The sequence below is a fragment of the Bufo bufo genome, chromosome 2, assembly GCF_905171765.1.
Source record: "Bufo bufo chromosome 2, aBufBuf1.1, whole genome shotgun sequence".
Classification (NCBI taxonomy): domain Eukaryota; kingdom Metazoa; phylum Chordata; class Amphibia; order Anura; family Bufonidae; genus Bufo; species Bufo bufo.
Window position 1 is genome coordinate 249576251 of NC_053390.1, and position 16775 is coordinate 249593025.

At 44.1% G+C, this 16775-nt stretch overlaps 1 protein-coding gene across 1 annotated transcript in view; it reads right to left on the reverse strand.

Annotated features, from left to right (window-relative positions):
* The window catches only part of TOP3B (DNA topoisomerase III beta), an 86871-nt gene that overhangs the window by 54169 nt on the left and 15927 nt on the right, over positions 1 to 16775 (reverse strand). The window contains exons 3-4 of the mRNA XM_040416354.1: positions 13664 to 13795; positions 9363 to 9469 (exon numbers count right to left, since the gene is read on the reverse strand). Of these exons, the coding sequence (XP_040272288.1) occupies positions 9363 to 9469; positions 13664 to 13795 (239 nt within the window). The remainder of the gene's footprint in view (positions 1 to 9362; positions 9470 to 13663; positions 13796 to 16775) is intronic.

A 16775-nucleotide genomic window follows, 5' to 3' on the forward strand; every position in this document is an offset into this window, starting at 1 on the left:
TTTATAGGGTGGTTCTTTTGACTCTTCTTTGGGTCTGTCTTGTTTTGCATAGATTATATATCTATTATTATTTTAAAAAATGAACTGTTTAAGGCTACTTTCACACTGGCGTTTTATTTTCTGTTTGTGAGATCCATTTCAGGGCTCTCACAAGCGGTCCAAAACGGATCAGTTTTGCCCTAATGCAGGGGTGTGGAAATAAAAACTAAACTACTTGTCGAAGGACTAAAGCGGGGGCTCGATCTACTTGTCCCTCATGACAATCTACTTGTCCTGATACAAAAAATAATTTTAAATCAAAACCATATTTAAATAAGGTCTTTATTGATATGCTGGCTGGCTTCTTGCGTTTGGAGGTGTGGCAGTGCTTTGAAGTGTGATCGCCGCCACCCAAGCACGTGGCACATTAGTGCCTGCGTCCCGGTCTAGTGCAATCTGCAAAAATGCTGCAAGCACTATTTTAGCAGATTGCACTGGACTGGAACACAGGAACTAATGTGCCACCACTGCGGGCGAGGAGGAGGCTGCGGTGCCATTGACTTCAATGCACCGCCACGCTTCCTTATGCAGGGAGGTGGCTGGCTTGCGTTCCAGTCTTTGTGGTGTGAAATTACTCTAAGTTTAGTCCTCGTTCACACCAGATGATTCTGTCCAGAATGCACTACATCGCGGCCGGCTCACTATGTTGTGGGGCAGGAGGGGGCGTGACGATCAATTGAAGCGAATGGCACCTTAGCCACAGCCGCAGGCAATCGGATGCACGGGATCGCAAGGCACTATTATGCCTGAGGTCCGGTGAAAATGCTGCTTGCAGCATTTTGTTTGGACTGGACCGCAGGCATAATGCAGCCTTTGGGAATGGTTATGGTGCCAATCACTTCAACAGAGCACTACGCCCCCCTCCTGCCCCACAATATAGTTAGCTGGCCGCAATGCGGTGCAGTGCATTCTGGACATAATCAGGCCGGAACGCAATGCCTGGTGTGAACGAGGCCTTAATGTGATCACAGCAATTAGTTTAGTGCACATTACTACCCGTACCTCTAGGTGGTTTAGGCAAATTAGCTGCTGATGCGGCATGGAAAGGACCCCACTCACATTCCCAGTTTGACAACACCTGCAGAAAGGGGGTCCTTTGAGGGATGCTGGCAGAGTTGAGAGTTCTATCAATGCCCCTGGCTCTGTAACAGCTCTGTCACTGCTCCTCCCACCGAGCCGGAGACCTGACAGAACCTTTCATTGCTCCACCCCTCCAGCTCTGTCATTTCTTCTTCCCCACGCTGTCACTGGCAACTCGTGGGTTAAATTGACAAGTTCACTGTGGCTCTTATTGTGTCTGTGTTTTGGTGAATGCCACACCCCTTGCTTTAGGTGTTGCTTGTTGGTAATTTACTTTTCCCATAAGTAGCAGCTTCTCACTCTTGGAGGTGCGGTTTATAGATGTTCTTCCTGCCTTCTAACTAGCTAGTCGGTTGTACTCTGTGGTGCTTCTGGAATTGCCAGTTTTCTACTTTCAGATAAGTCTTGTCTGTTCTTATTGTTTTGTGTTTGTTATATTCCCTGTTGTTTGTATCTGGGCCTGAGACAGAGACTTCCATTCGTCCATCTGGAGAGGAATGGGTTGTCTGTGGTCCTAACCTCATTCCAGGGCCTTATAGGGATATAAGGACCTAGGTATCCAGCATATGAATATTCCTACCTTCAAGGTCTATTTATATTGATAGGTAGTTAGTGCCTGGATTAGGGTTGTTTAGGAGGTGACATGTTTCTTCCCTAGTTTCCAGGCCCAGTTACTGTTCCCCCTTCCCTCCTGTGTTTAGGGTGGAGTTTATCCCCCACACTGATCGTGACATTATAAAATGCGGAATAACCGTGATTTTGTTGTCTGTTATTGCTGCACTGACCGGACAGCTACAGGGTCTGTCTCTGCAGGTGGATGACCTCCGCACGACCGTCTCACAGATGCAGAGACCACTTTTGGCTAATCCTAGTAGTGGTTACCTGACCTGTCCTAAACCTAAAGTTGCTCTCCCAGATAGATTCTCGGGGAGGAGTGATAATTTTATTCAGTTCAGGGAAGCATGCAAATGGTACTTTAAGTTGCGTCCACACTCATCTGGGGACGAGAGCCAGAGAGTGGGTGATTATTTTGTTGCTTAAAGGGGACGCCCAGTCTTGGGCTTTTTTTCTGCCGACCGGATCACAGTCTCTCCGATGAGTAGATAGATTTTTCGGAGCTTTAGGTCTCATCTATGATGACCCGGACCGAACCTCCCTGGCCGAGACTAAATTACGCAGCCTGCGTCAGTGAGAGGGTTCGGCGGAGATTTATTGTTCCGAATTTAGGAGATGGGCTATGGATACTGAAAGGAACAATCCAGCTCTCCGTAGCCAGTTTTGTCAGGGATTATCTGAGAGGCTGAAGGATGCTTTGGCCTTTCATGATCCTGAGTCTTTGGAAGCTGCTATGTCTTTGGCTGTACGTATTGATAGATGCCTGAGAGAGAGATCTAAGGGCCCACTCTCTCAGGATGTTCTATTACATAACGTACTGTATTCCTTTGACTCTTTGGGTGAAGAGACTCCTGAGCTTATACTTGAGGATGAACCCATGCAATTAGGGGAAGCGACTCCGGGATCTGCTTGCAAAAGTAGGAGTCGCAAGCAGGGAGTATGGTGGGCTTTTTTTTGTTTGTTTTTTCTGCGGTCAAAGGGGACATTTTGTCAATATATGTCCAAGCATTCAGCGGCAAAAAGAGAAACAAAAAGGGGCGTCTAAATCCCATCTGACTATCAGAGGTGTGAGTGGGGAGTCAGAGAATGTGCATTTGTCCTTTGCTGGTAGTACCCGATTTCTCCTGACTGCCGAGGTGGCGCTAAAGTAAAAAACTGTGGGAATTTAGGTATTTATCGACAGCGGGGCTGGGGTGAACCTGATTGATGCGCAGTTTGTCCGCATGCACAGGTTATCACCAAGTACATTAAAAAGACATTCCTGTATTTGCTAATGATTCTTCCCCTCTTACTCAGAGGTGCTTGTTGCAAGTTTTGCATGATATCCGATTAAGAGTGGGTGACTTTCATCAAGAAGTTCTCTCGTGTTTTGTCTTGGAAGGTCTCCCTGCACCTATGGTTCTGGGTTTACCATGGCTTGCCAAGCATAATCCTACTATCGATTGGCAAGCTAGGCAGATTCTGGATTGGGGGGACTATTGCATTGATAATTGTCTCAATACATCCTTTTCTGTGGTTACTACTAAGGCTGTACCCTCTTTTATATCCGAGTTTGCCGATGTGTTTTCTGAGAGTGGATGTCAGGATTTACCTTCCCATCGGGAATATAATTGCCCTGTCAATCTTATTCCGGTGGCTAAATTGCCTAAATCTAGGTTGTATAATCTTTCTGAACCTGAAAGGCAGGCCAGTGAGAGAATATATTGCCGAGAGTTTGAAGAAAGGGCACATAAGACCTTCCAAGTCTCCAGTGGCTGCAGGGTTCTTTTTTTTTTTTTCAAAAAAAGATGGGGGTCTTCGGCCATATCTGGATTTTCGTGAACTCAATCAGATTACTATCCGGGATCCTTACCCTCTTCCTTTGATTCCCGATTTGTTTAACCAGATAATTGGTGCCAAGGTGTTCTCCAATTTGGACTTAAGGGGGGCATATAATCTGGTTAGGATCAAGGAAGGGGATGAATGGAAGACTGCTTTTAATACTCCTGAGGGGCACTTTGAGAACCTGGTCATGCCTTTCTGGTTGGACCAATGCCCCGGCGGTCTTCAACATTTTGTGAATGACATCTTTCATCACCTGGTGGGGAGGTTTGTGATCGTGTATTTGGATGACATTCTTATTTATTCTCCTGACATGGAAACACATCAGAATCATGTGAGACAGGTGTTACAGATTCTGAGGGATAATAAATTGTTCGCAAAATTAGAGAAATGTGTTTTTGCAGTACACGAGGTGCAGTTCTTGGGCTACCTGCTGTCATCTTCGGGTTTTCTAATGGATCCTGAGAAAGTCCATGCTGTATTGGACTGGGATCGACCCGAAAATCTGAATGCCCTTATGCAGTTTTTAGGACCAACTATTACTGAAAATGTATTAAGAATTATTCGACAATGTCTCTGTATGGTCTGATTCGGCGTTGCAAGCCTTTTCTGCGATTAAGGAATGCTTCTCTTCTGCTCCCATATTGGTGCAGCCAGATGTGTCACAACCGTTTATTGTGGAAGTGGACGCATCCAAGGTGGGGGAGCAGTTTTGTCACAGGGCCCATCACCTGGTAAATGGCGACCATGTGCATTTTTCTCGAAAAAACTATCCCCCGCTGAGAAAAATTATGCGGGTAACAGAGTTGCTGGCCACTAAATTGGCTTTTGAGGAATGGCGTCATTGGTTGGAGGGGGCGATTCATCCGATCACGGTATTCACTGATCACAAAATTCTGGCTTATCTGGAGTCGGCGAAATGACTGAACCCAAGACAAGCCAGATGGGGCCTGTCTTTTACCAGATTCAATTTCACTGTCACCTATCGTCCTGAGATTAAGAATGTCAAGGCGGACGCCTTGTCACGTAGTTTGCCTGGAGGTGGTGATTTTGAAAACCCGAGTCCCATACTGTCTAAAGGGGTGATGATATCCGCCCTCTACCCTGACCTAAAGGTGAAGGTATTAGAGGCTCAGGGAGACGTACCGGACTCGTGTCCCTCTGGGAAACTATTTGTGCCACCAGAATTGCATCACAAGGTGTTAGAGGAACATCATTGTACAGTTCTTACAGGACATCCTGGGAGTAGGTCCACTGCCAACCTTATATCTCGTAGATTCTGGTGGATGGGGTGGCGTAAGTGTGTGAAGGACTGTGTCAGTGTGTACTACCTGTGCACGGTCCAAGGTGACACATACTCTACCTTCTGGATCTTTACTTCCGTTACCCATTTTGTCCAGACCATGGACTCATGTATCCATGGACTTTATCACTGATCTACCTAATTCTTCAGGATAGACAGTTATTCTGGTGGTAGCTGATCGCTTTAGTAAAATGGTACATTTTATTGCATTACCAGGCCTACCTAATGGTAAAACCCTTGCACAGGTATTTGTTGACAACATTGTGAAACTTCATGCCATTCCCTCTGACGTGGTCTCAGATCGTGGGACTCAGTTTGTTTCCAGATTATGGAAGGCATTCTGTACTCGTCTGGGAATTCAACTGTCCTTTTCTTCGGCTTTTTATCCTCAGTCGAACGGACAGACGAAGCGCACTAATCAGAGTCTGGAGACTTACTTGAGATGTTTTGTATCTGAGAACCAGGAGGAGTGGTCTTCCTTTTTTGGTCTTTGGCAGAGTTTGCCATAAACAATCGTAGTCAGGAGTCCACTGGTGAGTCGCCGTTTTTTGGGGCCTATGGATTTCACCCGCAGTTTGGCACTCTTTTCTGGTTCTAATACTTCTGGTATCCCTGAGGAAGAATGTTCATCAATATGGCGAAAAATTCAAAATAACTTGAAAAATATGGGCAACAAATATAAACGTGTGGCTGACAGGAAACATATGAATGGTCCGGACCTAAGTGTGGGTGATTCTGTGTGGCTGTCCACAAGAAACATTAAGTTGAAGGTACCTTCCTGGAAGTTGGGTCCAAGGTTTATCAGCCCATATAAGATCATGGTCATTATTAATCCTGTAGCTTTTCGTCTTGAGCTTCCTCAGGCCCTGAAAATTCATAATGTGTTCCATAGGTCTTTGTTAAAAAAATATGTGGAACCTTTACAGCCATCTTCCTTGCCACCCGCTCCGGCCATAGTGGGCGGTAATTTGGAATTCGAGATCGTGAAAATAGTTGACTCTCGAGTTCTCCGTGTATCCCTTCAATATCTTGTTCACTGGAGAGGTTATGGACCGGAGGAGAGGATGTGGGTGCGGGCATCCGACATTAATGCCAATAGTTTAGTGAATGCTTTTTATAGATCTCACCCGGATAAGGTTGGTCCTGGGTGCAAGGAGGTCACCCGTAGAAGCGGGGGGTACTGTCACGGACGTTCCTGTGGCAGGTACCAAGAGATCAGAAAGAGACTGGCAACTCGTGGGTTAAATTGACAAGTTCACTGTGGATCTTATTGTCTGTGTTTTGGTGAATGCCACACCCCTTGCTTCAGGTGTTGCTTGTTGGTAAACTACCTTTCCCATAAGTAGCAGCTTCTCACTCTTGGAGGTGCGGTTTATAGATTTTCTTCCTGCCTTCTAACTAGCTGGTCGGTTGTACTCTGTGGTGCTTCTGGTGTTGCCAGTTTTCTACTTTCAGGTAAGTCTTGTCTGTTCTTATTGTTTTGTGTTTGTTATATTCCCTGTTTGTATCTGGGCCTGAGACAGAGACTTCCATTTGTCCATCTGGGGAGGAATGGGTTGTCTCTGGTCCTAACTCGATTCCAGGGCCTTATAGGGATATAAGGGCCTAGGTATCCAGCATATGAATATTTCTACCTTCAAGGTCTATTCATATTGATAGGTAGTTAGGGCCCGGATTAGGGTTGTTTAGGAGGTGACCTGTTTCTTCCCTAGTTTCCAGGCCCAGTTACTGTTCCCCTTCCCTCCTGTGTTTAGTGTGGAGTTTTTCCCCCACACTGATCGTGACAGTAAAGGAGTAATTTTCTTCTTTACAAAATAGTTCAGCCACTTGGTGGCACTATTCATAGAAGAAGCCATATCAAAAAGTGCCCGATGTGGCCATGATGGTCTAGGCATACGATGACAACATCTGCAATAAAACATTATTAATTTTAAATATTACCATCAAATAAAAAAAATAATGTATTACTTTTAGGCCAGACACAGACCAGCAAGTTCAATACAAGAAACACAGTGTGTATGTAAGTGTGATTTCCCATTCTGACCTCTGCTTCTGTGACTGCATTATAATGATTTATAATGCTGTGACCCTGCGAGACCTTGAGTCTACTGAATTGTTCGGACATAATGCTGTCAGTGTAATTCATTAGATACAGGTCTGGCAGGGAGACACAGCATTATAAATCATAAGATCAGAACCAGTTTGTTTCCTCGCATTGAACTCACTCATCTGTTTCTGGCCTTAAAGGGGTTAGGGTACTTTCACACTAGCGTTAAAGTTTTCCGGTATTGAGTTCCGTCCTCGGTGCTCAATACCGTAAAAAAACGCATCAGTTTTGTCCTAATGCATTCTGAACGGAAAGCAATCCGTTCAGTATGCATCAGGATGTCTTCCGTTCCGTCCCTTTTACGGCATTTGGCCGGAGAAAATACCACAGCATGCTGCGGTATTTTCTCCAGCCAAAATTCCGGAACACTTGCTGGATTGCCGGATTCGGAATAAATTTCCATTGAAATGTATTAATGCCGGATCCGGTACTAAGTGTTCTGGAAATTGCTGCATTGACGGATCGGTTTTCCGGTCTGTGCATGCGCAGACCTTTAAAAATGTGAAGAAAAAAAATACCGGATTAGTTTTTCCGGATGACACCAGAGAGACGGTTCCGGTATTTCAATGCATTTGTCAGACGGATCCGGAAACAAATGATATCCGTTTGCATACGGATTTCCAGATCCGGCAGGCAGTTCCGGCAATGGAACTGCCTGCCGGTATCCAACAACGCTAGTGTGAAACTAGCCTTATCCGCGCACAGCCGCCGCTGCATCTCCCCGTCCGGTGACGGGAGTTGGATAAGCCCTTTAAACTTCATGAAAACAATCGTGTCCGTATTTTAATCAGCAAACAATGGATCCACAAAATATGGATACTTAAAATTTGTGCATTCTGCATTTTACTCACTCCCATAAATAGGAAGGACTATTCTTGTCCGCAATATGGACCAGAATATGACATGTTCTATAATTTGCGGATCCTCAAAAAATACGGATATTTCCATGGCCTCATGGAAATGAACAGGTCATTGTGTTATCCACAGAAAATGCAGATAGCACACGGATTAAAAATATGATCATTCTGTGTTCAGAAATTTTGGTATTTCATTATAAGCAGACTGTTTAAAGTCAGGACCTTAACACAATGGTGTACATACTTGGTATCGACACATGCAAAAATGTCTGAACTATTAAAATATAAAAGCATTTATCCTGCATAGTGAATGCTATGAGTCTATGACAGAAAAAAAAATGCTTAAATTGCTGTTTTTTGGTCACCTCCGAGTGGCCTTTTGCCGACCCCCCCCTTCACACTGCCAGACCTGCGGAGGGAAACCTACTTACCACTGCCTTGCTCTAGTCACCACATGTCAACATCCTGTTTATCAAGGGTCCTATGGTCGCTGCAGCCAATGTGTCCCCCATGTGTCACTCACTGGTTCACGTGATGCATGGGTGACACATCACAACTGTGGCTAGTCAGTGACCACATGACCCGCATCAAACAGAATGTTGAAAAGCAGGGGACTGAGACAGGTATCAGTGGTGACAGACTAAAGGAGCTAGGACCCAGCAGCATGAAGCAACTATGTTTCCCTCTGCAGGTCCAGCAATGCGGTTGTATTGGGGGTCGGGGGGTTCTGGCAGGAAAGATCTCAAAGTTGAACAACCTCTTTATACGTGCATGCTACTGCTATTCAGTATCAGCCTGTATTCATGTATACTTTTAAATAAAGTCATACGACAGAGGGGCTTAATCACATTGACACACAACATAAAAATGACATGGTGCAGGCATAATTTGGATTTCGCTCACTACACTGTAATGAATTAAACCACAGTGAAAACCATGCCATTTCCACAAGAATTAGGACATACTTAATGATTTTCCAATCCGTAACATATCTAGAACCCTCTGCAAATTTTTTACGCTGTGCGTGAATGGGGTCTGTGAAACCCCAATTGCTACTAACATTATAGTGTACTTTGTCATAGAATTCCGGTGTGGTTACCACAACCGAAATACTGCAACTGCGTGATATGTCAATCCACAAATAGATGTCCAAAAGGAGTTAAAACAGCAGATGAAGCCCCAGAACTATGTGCCCGTTATAATCACTCCTTACAGCATCTTGTAAGTATGTTAGTCTCATGTCCCTGGCACTATGAACTGCCCATGCATATGAAATAAATGTTGGCAGAATCATCCGTTTGTGAGATCACCCTAAGGCTCCATTCACACGTCTGCAACGCGGACAAGAATGGGACATGTTCGATTTTTTTGCGGAACGGAAGTGTGGACCCGGAAGTGCGGGTCCGCAATTCCGTGTCCGGGCAGCACATCGTGCTGCCCCATAGAAATGAATGGGTCCGCAATTCTGTTCCGCAAAATGCGAAACGAAATTGCGGACATGTGAATGGAGCCTTAACTACATCACATAACATTTACCCACCTGTAAGAACTTCACCATGTTGAGCTTGGGGTTGGCCTCCTTCTTCTCTGTAGGTGCCTTGCTGAACAACTCTGCTGGGTCCACTTTATCCCAGTTGTTATATTTCCCTGAAACAAGCATTTCATAGATATACAATGCTGGATCGGCAAGACATGTGAAGCCTTTTAGTGTACATGCCCAAAAACGTCTGTTAAAAAAGGATAAAAGTTTTTTCTTTTACTGATGCCTTTCTGTAAAACTGACCCATTCAATTGCATGGGGGCAGTCGGTCAGTGAAAAATGGACAAGATAGAACATGTTCTATTTTTTGACGTCCATTATTCACTGGCCATCAAAAACTTCCGTGTGAATAACCACTGGTCTTGAAACAGCTGTAAAAAAAATAAAAATAAAAGGTCCATCACATGTAGCCTTAAACAGTGGAAAAAAAGTCTGTGCCCAATAACCAATCTCTATCATGGGGCCCCACAGAGTAATACCTATATTGATCTGAATATTTACGTGGCCTATTTACTGGTCCCTTGCAAGCCCTCAACAAGCACATAACCCCTCTATTTGGATAGCAAAATATACATGTAATTTTGGCTACATGCACACGGATGGCGTCCGTGTGCGTTCCGCAATTTGCAGAACGGCACGGACAGCCTTTATATAACTGCCTATTCTTGTCCGCAAAGTACGGACCACGGAACGGAGCAATGGATGCGGACAGCACACGGAGTGCTGTCTGCATTTTTGCGGCCCCATTGAAGTGAATGGGTCCGCATCTGAGCCGCCAAAACTGCGGCTCGGATGTGGACCAAAACAACGGCCGTGTGCGTGAGGCCTTTGGGAACAGTTTTCCTCTGTTTCTTCAGAGTACATGACGACGCCTCGATTGTGCCAGCAGAGGGTGCTCCCACCCATTAGATCTCTACACGTTGCAGATTGGGAGTTGCTGCCTCTTCCTCTCCGCAGACATGCAACACGTGGCTACGAAAGCTGCCCTTCCTTTTTTATTAAGACCTCATGTAGTGCCTTGCTCCATGCTGAGCTACCTCATTAAACCTCTTCCTGTGCTTCCTGCACTTAGACTACACAGAGATGCATGGGAAGCAAGGCAGTGAAGTAATTGCCTCAGAACCGTGCTTACTGCTCGACTAGAAAAATAGCTGTGGTCACACTACAATTAATGCAGGAAAGTGCTTAGATTAGACTTTTATTTTATAATGTGAGATGCATGGACGCATGCTAATGGCTTCATGGTTTGTTTTGTCTAAACCATTATGTCAACCAGGATAATAGGTGAAGGAAATTCTGTTCTACTCGTTTCCAACCATGGTAAAAAAAAAATCAAGAAAGTCCAGCAAAGTGACTGTAGGCGCTCCAGCTTCTACTGTGAGCAGGCAACCCATAGGAGCTCCAGACCTTTTTCAAAGCAAATGAGTTATACACCAATTTAAGGGGTCAGTCAACGCCATGCGAGTTAAGGTTTGGAAGTTAGACGCCCCGGCTTCTGATATATGTAAAGATTAGGGTCAGAGATTCAAAGTCCCAGCAGGACATACTTTATTAATAAATGAAGTGGGTCATTTCCGAAACAAAATGAAGTATATGTTCAGCCGTAGCTGAAAATGCCATTCACTGCATACATCTAGTTCTTTACTTACACTGGAAGCCTCCGCAATTATGCTATAGCACAGCGGAATATGTCAGCCATTGACCCCCCCACTATAAAAAATAAAAAATTAAGTGCACTGCACAGGAAACTTTTTTTTAATGTTTCCCTATGTATAGGAAAGCGCAGCCTGCTGGAACAAACTAGCCCATGGCCTGTGCTTGGAGCATGGGGGCCTACAGACAATTTTGGCATGCACGCATACACTGAATGTGCAGTAAAAATTGGATAAGTCTCTGTTCACACTTTCGTTGGCTCCTTCCCAACAGAATTACATTGCTGTCTGTTGATAAGAATATAATAAGCAACCACAAAAAATAAATAAAATAATGGGATCCTCATGGACCAGTTATGGATTTTCTAAAAAGATTAAAGCAGTTATCCAGGACTAGAAAAGATGGCTGCTTTCTTACAGAAAGAGCACCACCCCTGTCGACAGGTTGTGTGTGGTATTACAGCGCAGTCCCATTCAATGGTGCTGAGCAGCAAAGCCATAGACAGGTGTGAGGCTGTTTTTTGGAAGAAAGCAGCCATGTTTTTATAAGGCCTCATGCACACGGTTTGCAAATTGCAGATGTGCAAAACACTGATACCGGCCTTGTGGATGCCACACCGCGGTGCAGACCCACTGACTTCAATGGGTTCACATATTGCAATGTATAGGATATGTCCTATCTTTTGTGGCAGGGCTGCATGGATACTAAAGCATATGAAAGACCATCTGCCACGCCACAAAAAATAGGACATGTCTTAGGCCTCTTTCAGACGGGCGTTGCAGGAAAATGTGCGGGTACGTTACGGGAACACCCGCGATTTTTCAGCGTGAGTGCAAAACATTGTAATGCGTTTTGCACGCGCGTGAGAAAAATCGCGCATGTTTGGTACCCAAACCCGACCTTCTTCACAGAAGTTCGGGCTTGGGATCGGTGTTCTGTAGATTGTATTATTTTCCCTTATAATATGGTTATAAGGGAAAATAATAGCATTCTGAATACAGAATGCATAGTAAAATAGCGCTGGAGGGGTTAAAAATAATAATAATAATAATAATTTAACTCACCTTAGTCCACTTGATCGCGTAGCCCGGCATCTCCTTCTGTCTTCATCTGATCTCTGTGCAGCAACAGGACCTGTGGTGACGTCATTCCGGTCATCACATGATCCATCACCATGGTAAAAGATCATGTGACGGACCATGTAATGACCGAAGTGACGTCACCACAGGTCCTATTGCTGCACAGAGATCAGATGAAGACAGAAGGAGATGCCGGCTACGCGATCAAGTGGATTAAGGTGAGTTAAATTATTTTTAATTTTTTTTTTAACCCCTCCAGCGATGTTTTACTTTGCATTCTGTATTCAGAATGCTATTATTTTCCCTTATAACCATGTTATATGGGAAAATAATGATCGGGTCTCCATCCCGATCGTCTCCTAGCAACCGTACGTGAAAATAGCACCGCATCCGCACTTGCTTGTGGATGCTTGCGATTTTCACGCAACCCCATTCACTTCTATGGGGCCTGCGTTGGTGAAAAACGCAGAATATAGAACATGCTGCGATTTTCACGCAACGCACAAGTGATGCATGAAAATCACCGCTCATGTGAACAGCCCCATAGAAATGGATGGGTCGGTATTCAGTGCGGGTGCAATGCGTTCACCTCACACATCGCATCCGCGCGGAGTACTCGCCCGTGTGAAAGAGGCCTTATACTTCACCACAATATGCAGACCATGGACCTATTGAAGTCAACAGGTTTGCACCATGATGCGGTGTGCACACGGCTGATAGTCGTGTTTGGTGCATCCGTGGCTTGCAGACTGCAAATTACTTCTAGCCCTAATCCTGGAAAACCCCTTCAAGAAGAAGTGCAGCGACAAGGGTCTTGGATACTTTTTTTTTTTTTATCATGTGCCAAATAAATGTATGATGTAAGTCTATTCAGCATATGCTTAAAGGGAACCTGTCATCACCTTTGTGCTGCCCATACTAACGGCAGCATAAAGTAGAGACAGGCGAGTTGATTTCAGCGGTCTGTCATTTATAAGTTAAAAGTAAGTGGTTGCCGAGAACAAACATCACAATCATTGCAGACTGGAAAAGAGTCACGGCCACCTGAGAAGAGTCATGGTTATTCATGAATTCCTGCTCTCCCTGCCCACCTGCTGATGACTGACAGTCTTCTACCTAGTTTTCTCTCTTCCTCTCTAGGAGAGAACTGGCAACCATCAGCAGATGGGTGAGAGAGCAGGAGATTATAAATAACCATGACTCTTCTCAGGTAGATTTGACTCTTTTCGAGGCCTGGGCTGCAATGATTATGATGCTGGTTCTCAGCAACCACTTACCTTTAGCTCATGGGTGACACACGGCTGAAATCAGCATTTCTGTCACTATTTTATACTTCCCTCAGTGAGGTCACCATAAAGTTGCTGACAGGTTCCCTTTAACTGAAATATTCAACTATTCCTGACACACCCTGATGGCGTTTTCACTGCCACGCTTCACTGCACTATTTTATGTTCTAAAAGTCAATAAACATTTCATGTGCTAAAGCCACATTTGTCTGTGCACCATTTCTACAAATACGAAGCAGGTATGATCAAATCCGAGCTTTTATCAGCATGCAGTCTGACTTACCTATAAAGTCCAGGCTCATGACATGGCCACAGACAGATGTCATCTTGAATCGCACACTCTGACCCATGAAAGATCCTGTGTACTCATGCACAGAGCATGCTCCATTCAAGCCTTTCCGAGAGGTGGCACTACCTAGGCAGAAAAAAAACACTAATAAGAGCCGCACACTTGTTTAATGAATCTGGATATTTACATATTGCTGTTAGGCAGGGGCGAACTGGGAACTAAAAGTGGCCCTGAAAATAAAGGTAAAAGTGGCTCCATGTTGCAGGTGGGGTAACCTAATTAGGCAGGCACTACCATAGTGCAGAGCAATATATTGCCCCAGCTCCAGCACAATATACTGCCACCTGCGCCACAGTATTCAACTGTATCTCTGTCCTGAGAACATTGATACAGATGAATTCGGGATGGCACCGGCGACTGCTGGCCAGGTATGCAAGAGAGATTCAGATCATGTATGTACCTGGCTGGCAGCCGTGAGGAGGGCTTGGGTGGCCCTCCTAGGCATCGGCACACCAGGAAATTTTCCTGTACTGGCCAATCTGCCCCTGCTGTTAGGCCTCTTTCACACGAGCGTACTTGCAATCCGTACATATTTTGTGTATGGGAATCAGCTGTTAATGAATAGATTCACATGGGCATTTAATTTCCGTCAGTATTTGAAATCCGCAGCATCCCCTAAATTTGTGTGTATTTACTTCCATATATGCTCATTATAGTCTATGGCAGCGCATAAAAAATGCAGGAAGAGAAGAATATACATGTAAATATACTGCGGATTTCATCCTTTCTAAGGCTACTTTCACACTGGAGTTTCTGGGTTCGCTTGTGAGATCCATTTCAGGGATCTCACAAGCGGCCCAAAACGGATCAGTTCAGCCCCAATGCATTCTGAATGGATAAGCGCACATAAGCGTTCGGTCTCCGTTCCGCTTTTGAGGCGCACACTAAAACACTGCTTGCAGAAACGCACATAAATCCACATGGAAATGTGTGCAGATCTTGTGCAGGTAGCCTTAGGGTGGCGGCATACAATGCGGATTACGCCAAATTTTTCTGCATGGATTTCATGTAGAAAAACTAACGTAATACAGTGCCAGCAAAGTGTATTCGATTCAGGGTAGATTTGATTTAAATCAAAATGATTTAAATCACGATTTAAATCACGATTTAACCACCTCAGCCCCCCTAGCTTAAACACCCTTAATGACCAGGCCACTTTTTACACTTCTGACCTACACTACTTTCACCGTTTATTGCTCGGTCATGCAACTTACCACCCAAATGAATTTTACCTCCTTTTCTTCTCACTAATAGAGCTTTCATTTGGTGGTATTTCATTGCTACTGACATTTTTACTTTTTTTGTTATTAATCTAAATTTAACGATTTTTTTTGCAAAAAAATGACATTTTTCACTTTCAGTTGTAAAATTTTGCAAAAAAAACGACATCCATATATACATTTTTCTCAAAATTTATTGTTCTACATGTCTTTGATAAAAAAAAAATGTTTGAGTAAAAAAAAAAAATGGTTTGGGTAAAAGTTATAGCGTTTACAAACTATGGTACAAAAATGTGAATTTCCGCTTTTTGAAGCAGCTCTGACTTTCTGAGCACCTGTCATGTTTCCTGAGGTTCTACAATGGCCAGACAGTAGAAAAACCCCACAAATGACCCCATTTCGGAAAGTAGACACCCTAAGGTATTCGCTGATGGGCATAGTGAGTTCATAGAACTTTTTATTTTTTGTCACAAGTTAGCGGAAAATGTGGACTTTTTTCTTTTTTTTTTTTCTTACAAAGTCTCATATTCCACTAACTTGTGACAAAAAATAAAAACTTCTATGAACTCACTATGCCCATCAGCGAATACCTTGGGGTGTCTTCTTTCCAAAATGGGGTCACTTGTGGGGTAGTTATACTGCCCTGGCATTTTAGGGGCCCATATGCGTGAGAAGTAGTTTGCAATCAAAATCTGTAAAAAATGACCGGTGAAATCCGAAAGGTGCTCTTTGGAATGTGGGCCCCTTTTGGGCCCCTTTGCCCACCTAGGCTGCAAAAAAGTGTCACACATCTGGTATCGCCGTACTCAGGAGAAGTTGGGCAATGTGTTTTGGGGTGTCATTTTACATATACCCATGCTGGGTGAGATAAATATCTTGGTCAAATGCCAACTTTGTATAAAAAATGGGAAAAGTTGTCTTTTGCCAAGATATTTCTCTCACCCAGCATGGGTATAAGTAAAAAGACACCCCAAAACACATTGCCCAACTTCTCCTGAGTATGGGGATACCAGATGTGTGACACTTTTTTTGCCGTCTAGATGCGCAAAGGGGCCCACATTCCTTTTATGAGGGCATTTTTTTTAAGACATTTGGATCCCAGACTTCTTCTCACGCTTTAGGGCCCCTAAAATGCCAGGGCAGTATAAATACCCCACATGTGACCCCATTTTGGAAAGAAGACACCCCAAGGTATTCAATGAGGGGCATGGCGAGTTCATAGAATTTTTTTTTTTTTTGGCACAAGTTAGCGGAAATTTATTTATTTATTTATTTTCTCACAAAGTCTCCCTTTCCGCTAACTTGGGACAAAAATTTCAATCTTTCATGGACTCAATATGCTCCTCAGCGAATACCTTGGGGTGTCTTCTTTCCGAAATGGGGTCACATGTGGGGTATTTATACTGCCCTGGCATTCTAGGGGCCCTAAAGCGTGAGAAGAAGTCTGGAATATAAATGTCTAAAAATTTTTACGCATTTGGATTCCGTGAGGGGTATGGTGAGTTCATGTGAGATTTTATTTTTTGACACAAGTTAGTGGAATATGAGACTTTGTAAGAAAAAAAAAAAAAAATTCCGCTAACTTGGGCCAAAAAAATGTCTGAATGGAGCCTTACAGGGGGGTGATCAATGACAGGAGGGTGATCAATGACAGGAAGGTGATCAGGGAGTCTATATGGGGTGATCACCCCCCTGTCATTAATTACCCCCCTGTCATTGATCACCCCCCTATAAGGCTCCATTCAGATGTCCGTATGTGTTTTGCGGATCCGATCCATGTATCCGTGGATCCGTAAAAAACATACGGACATCTGAATGCAGCCTTA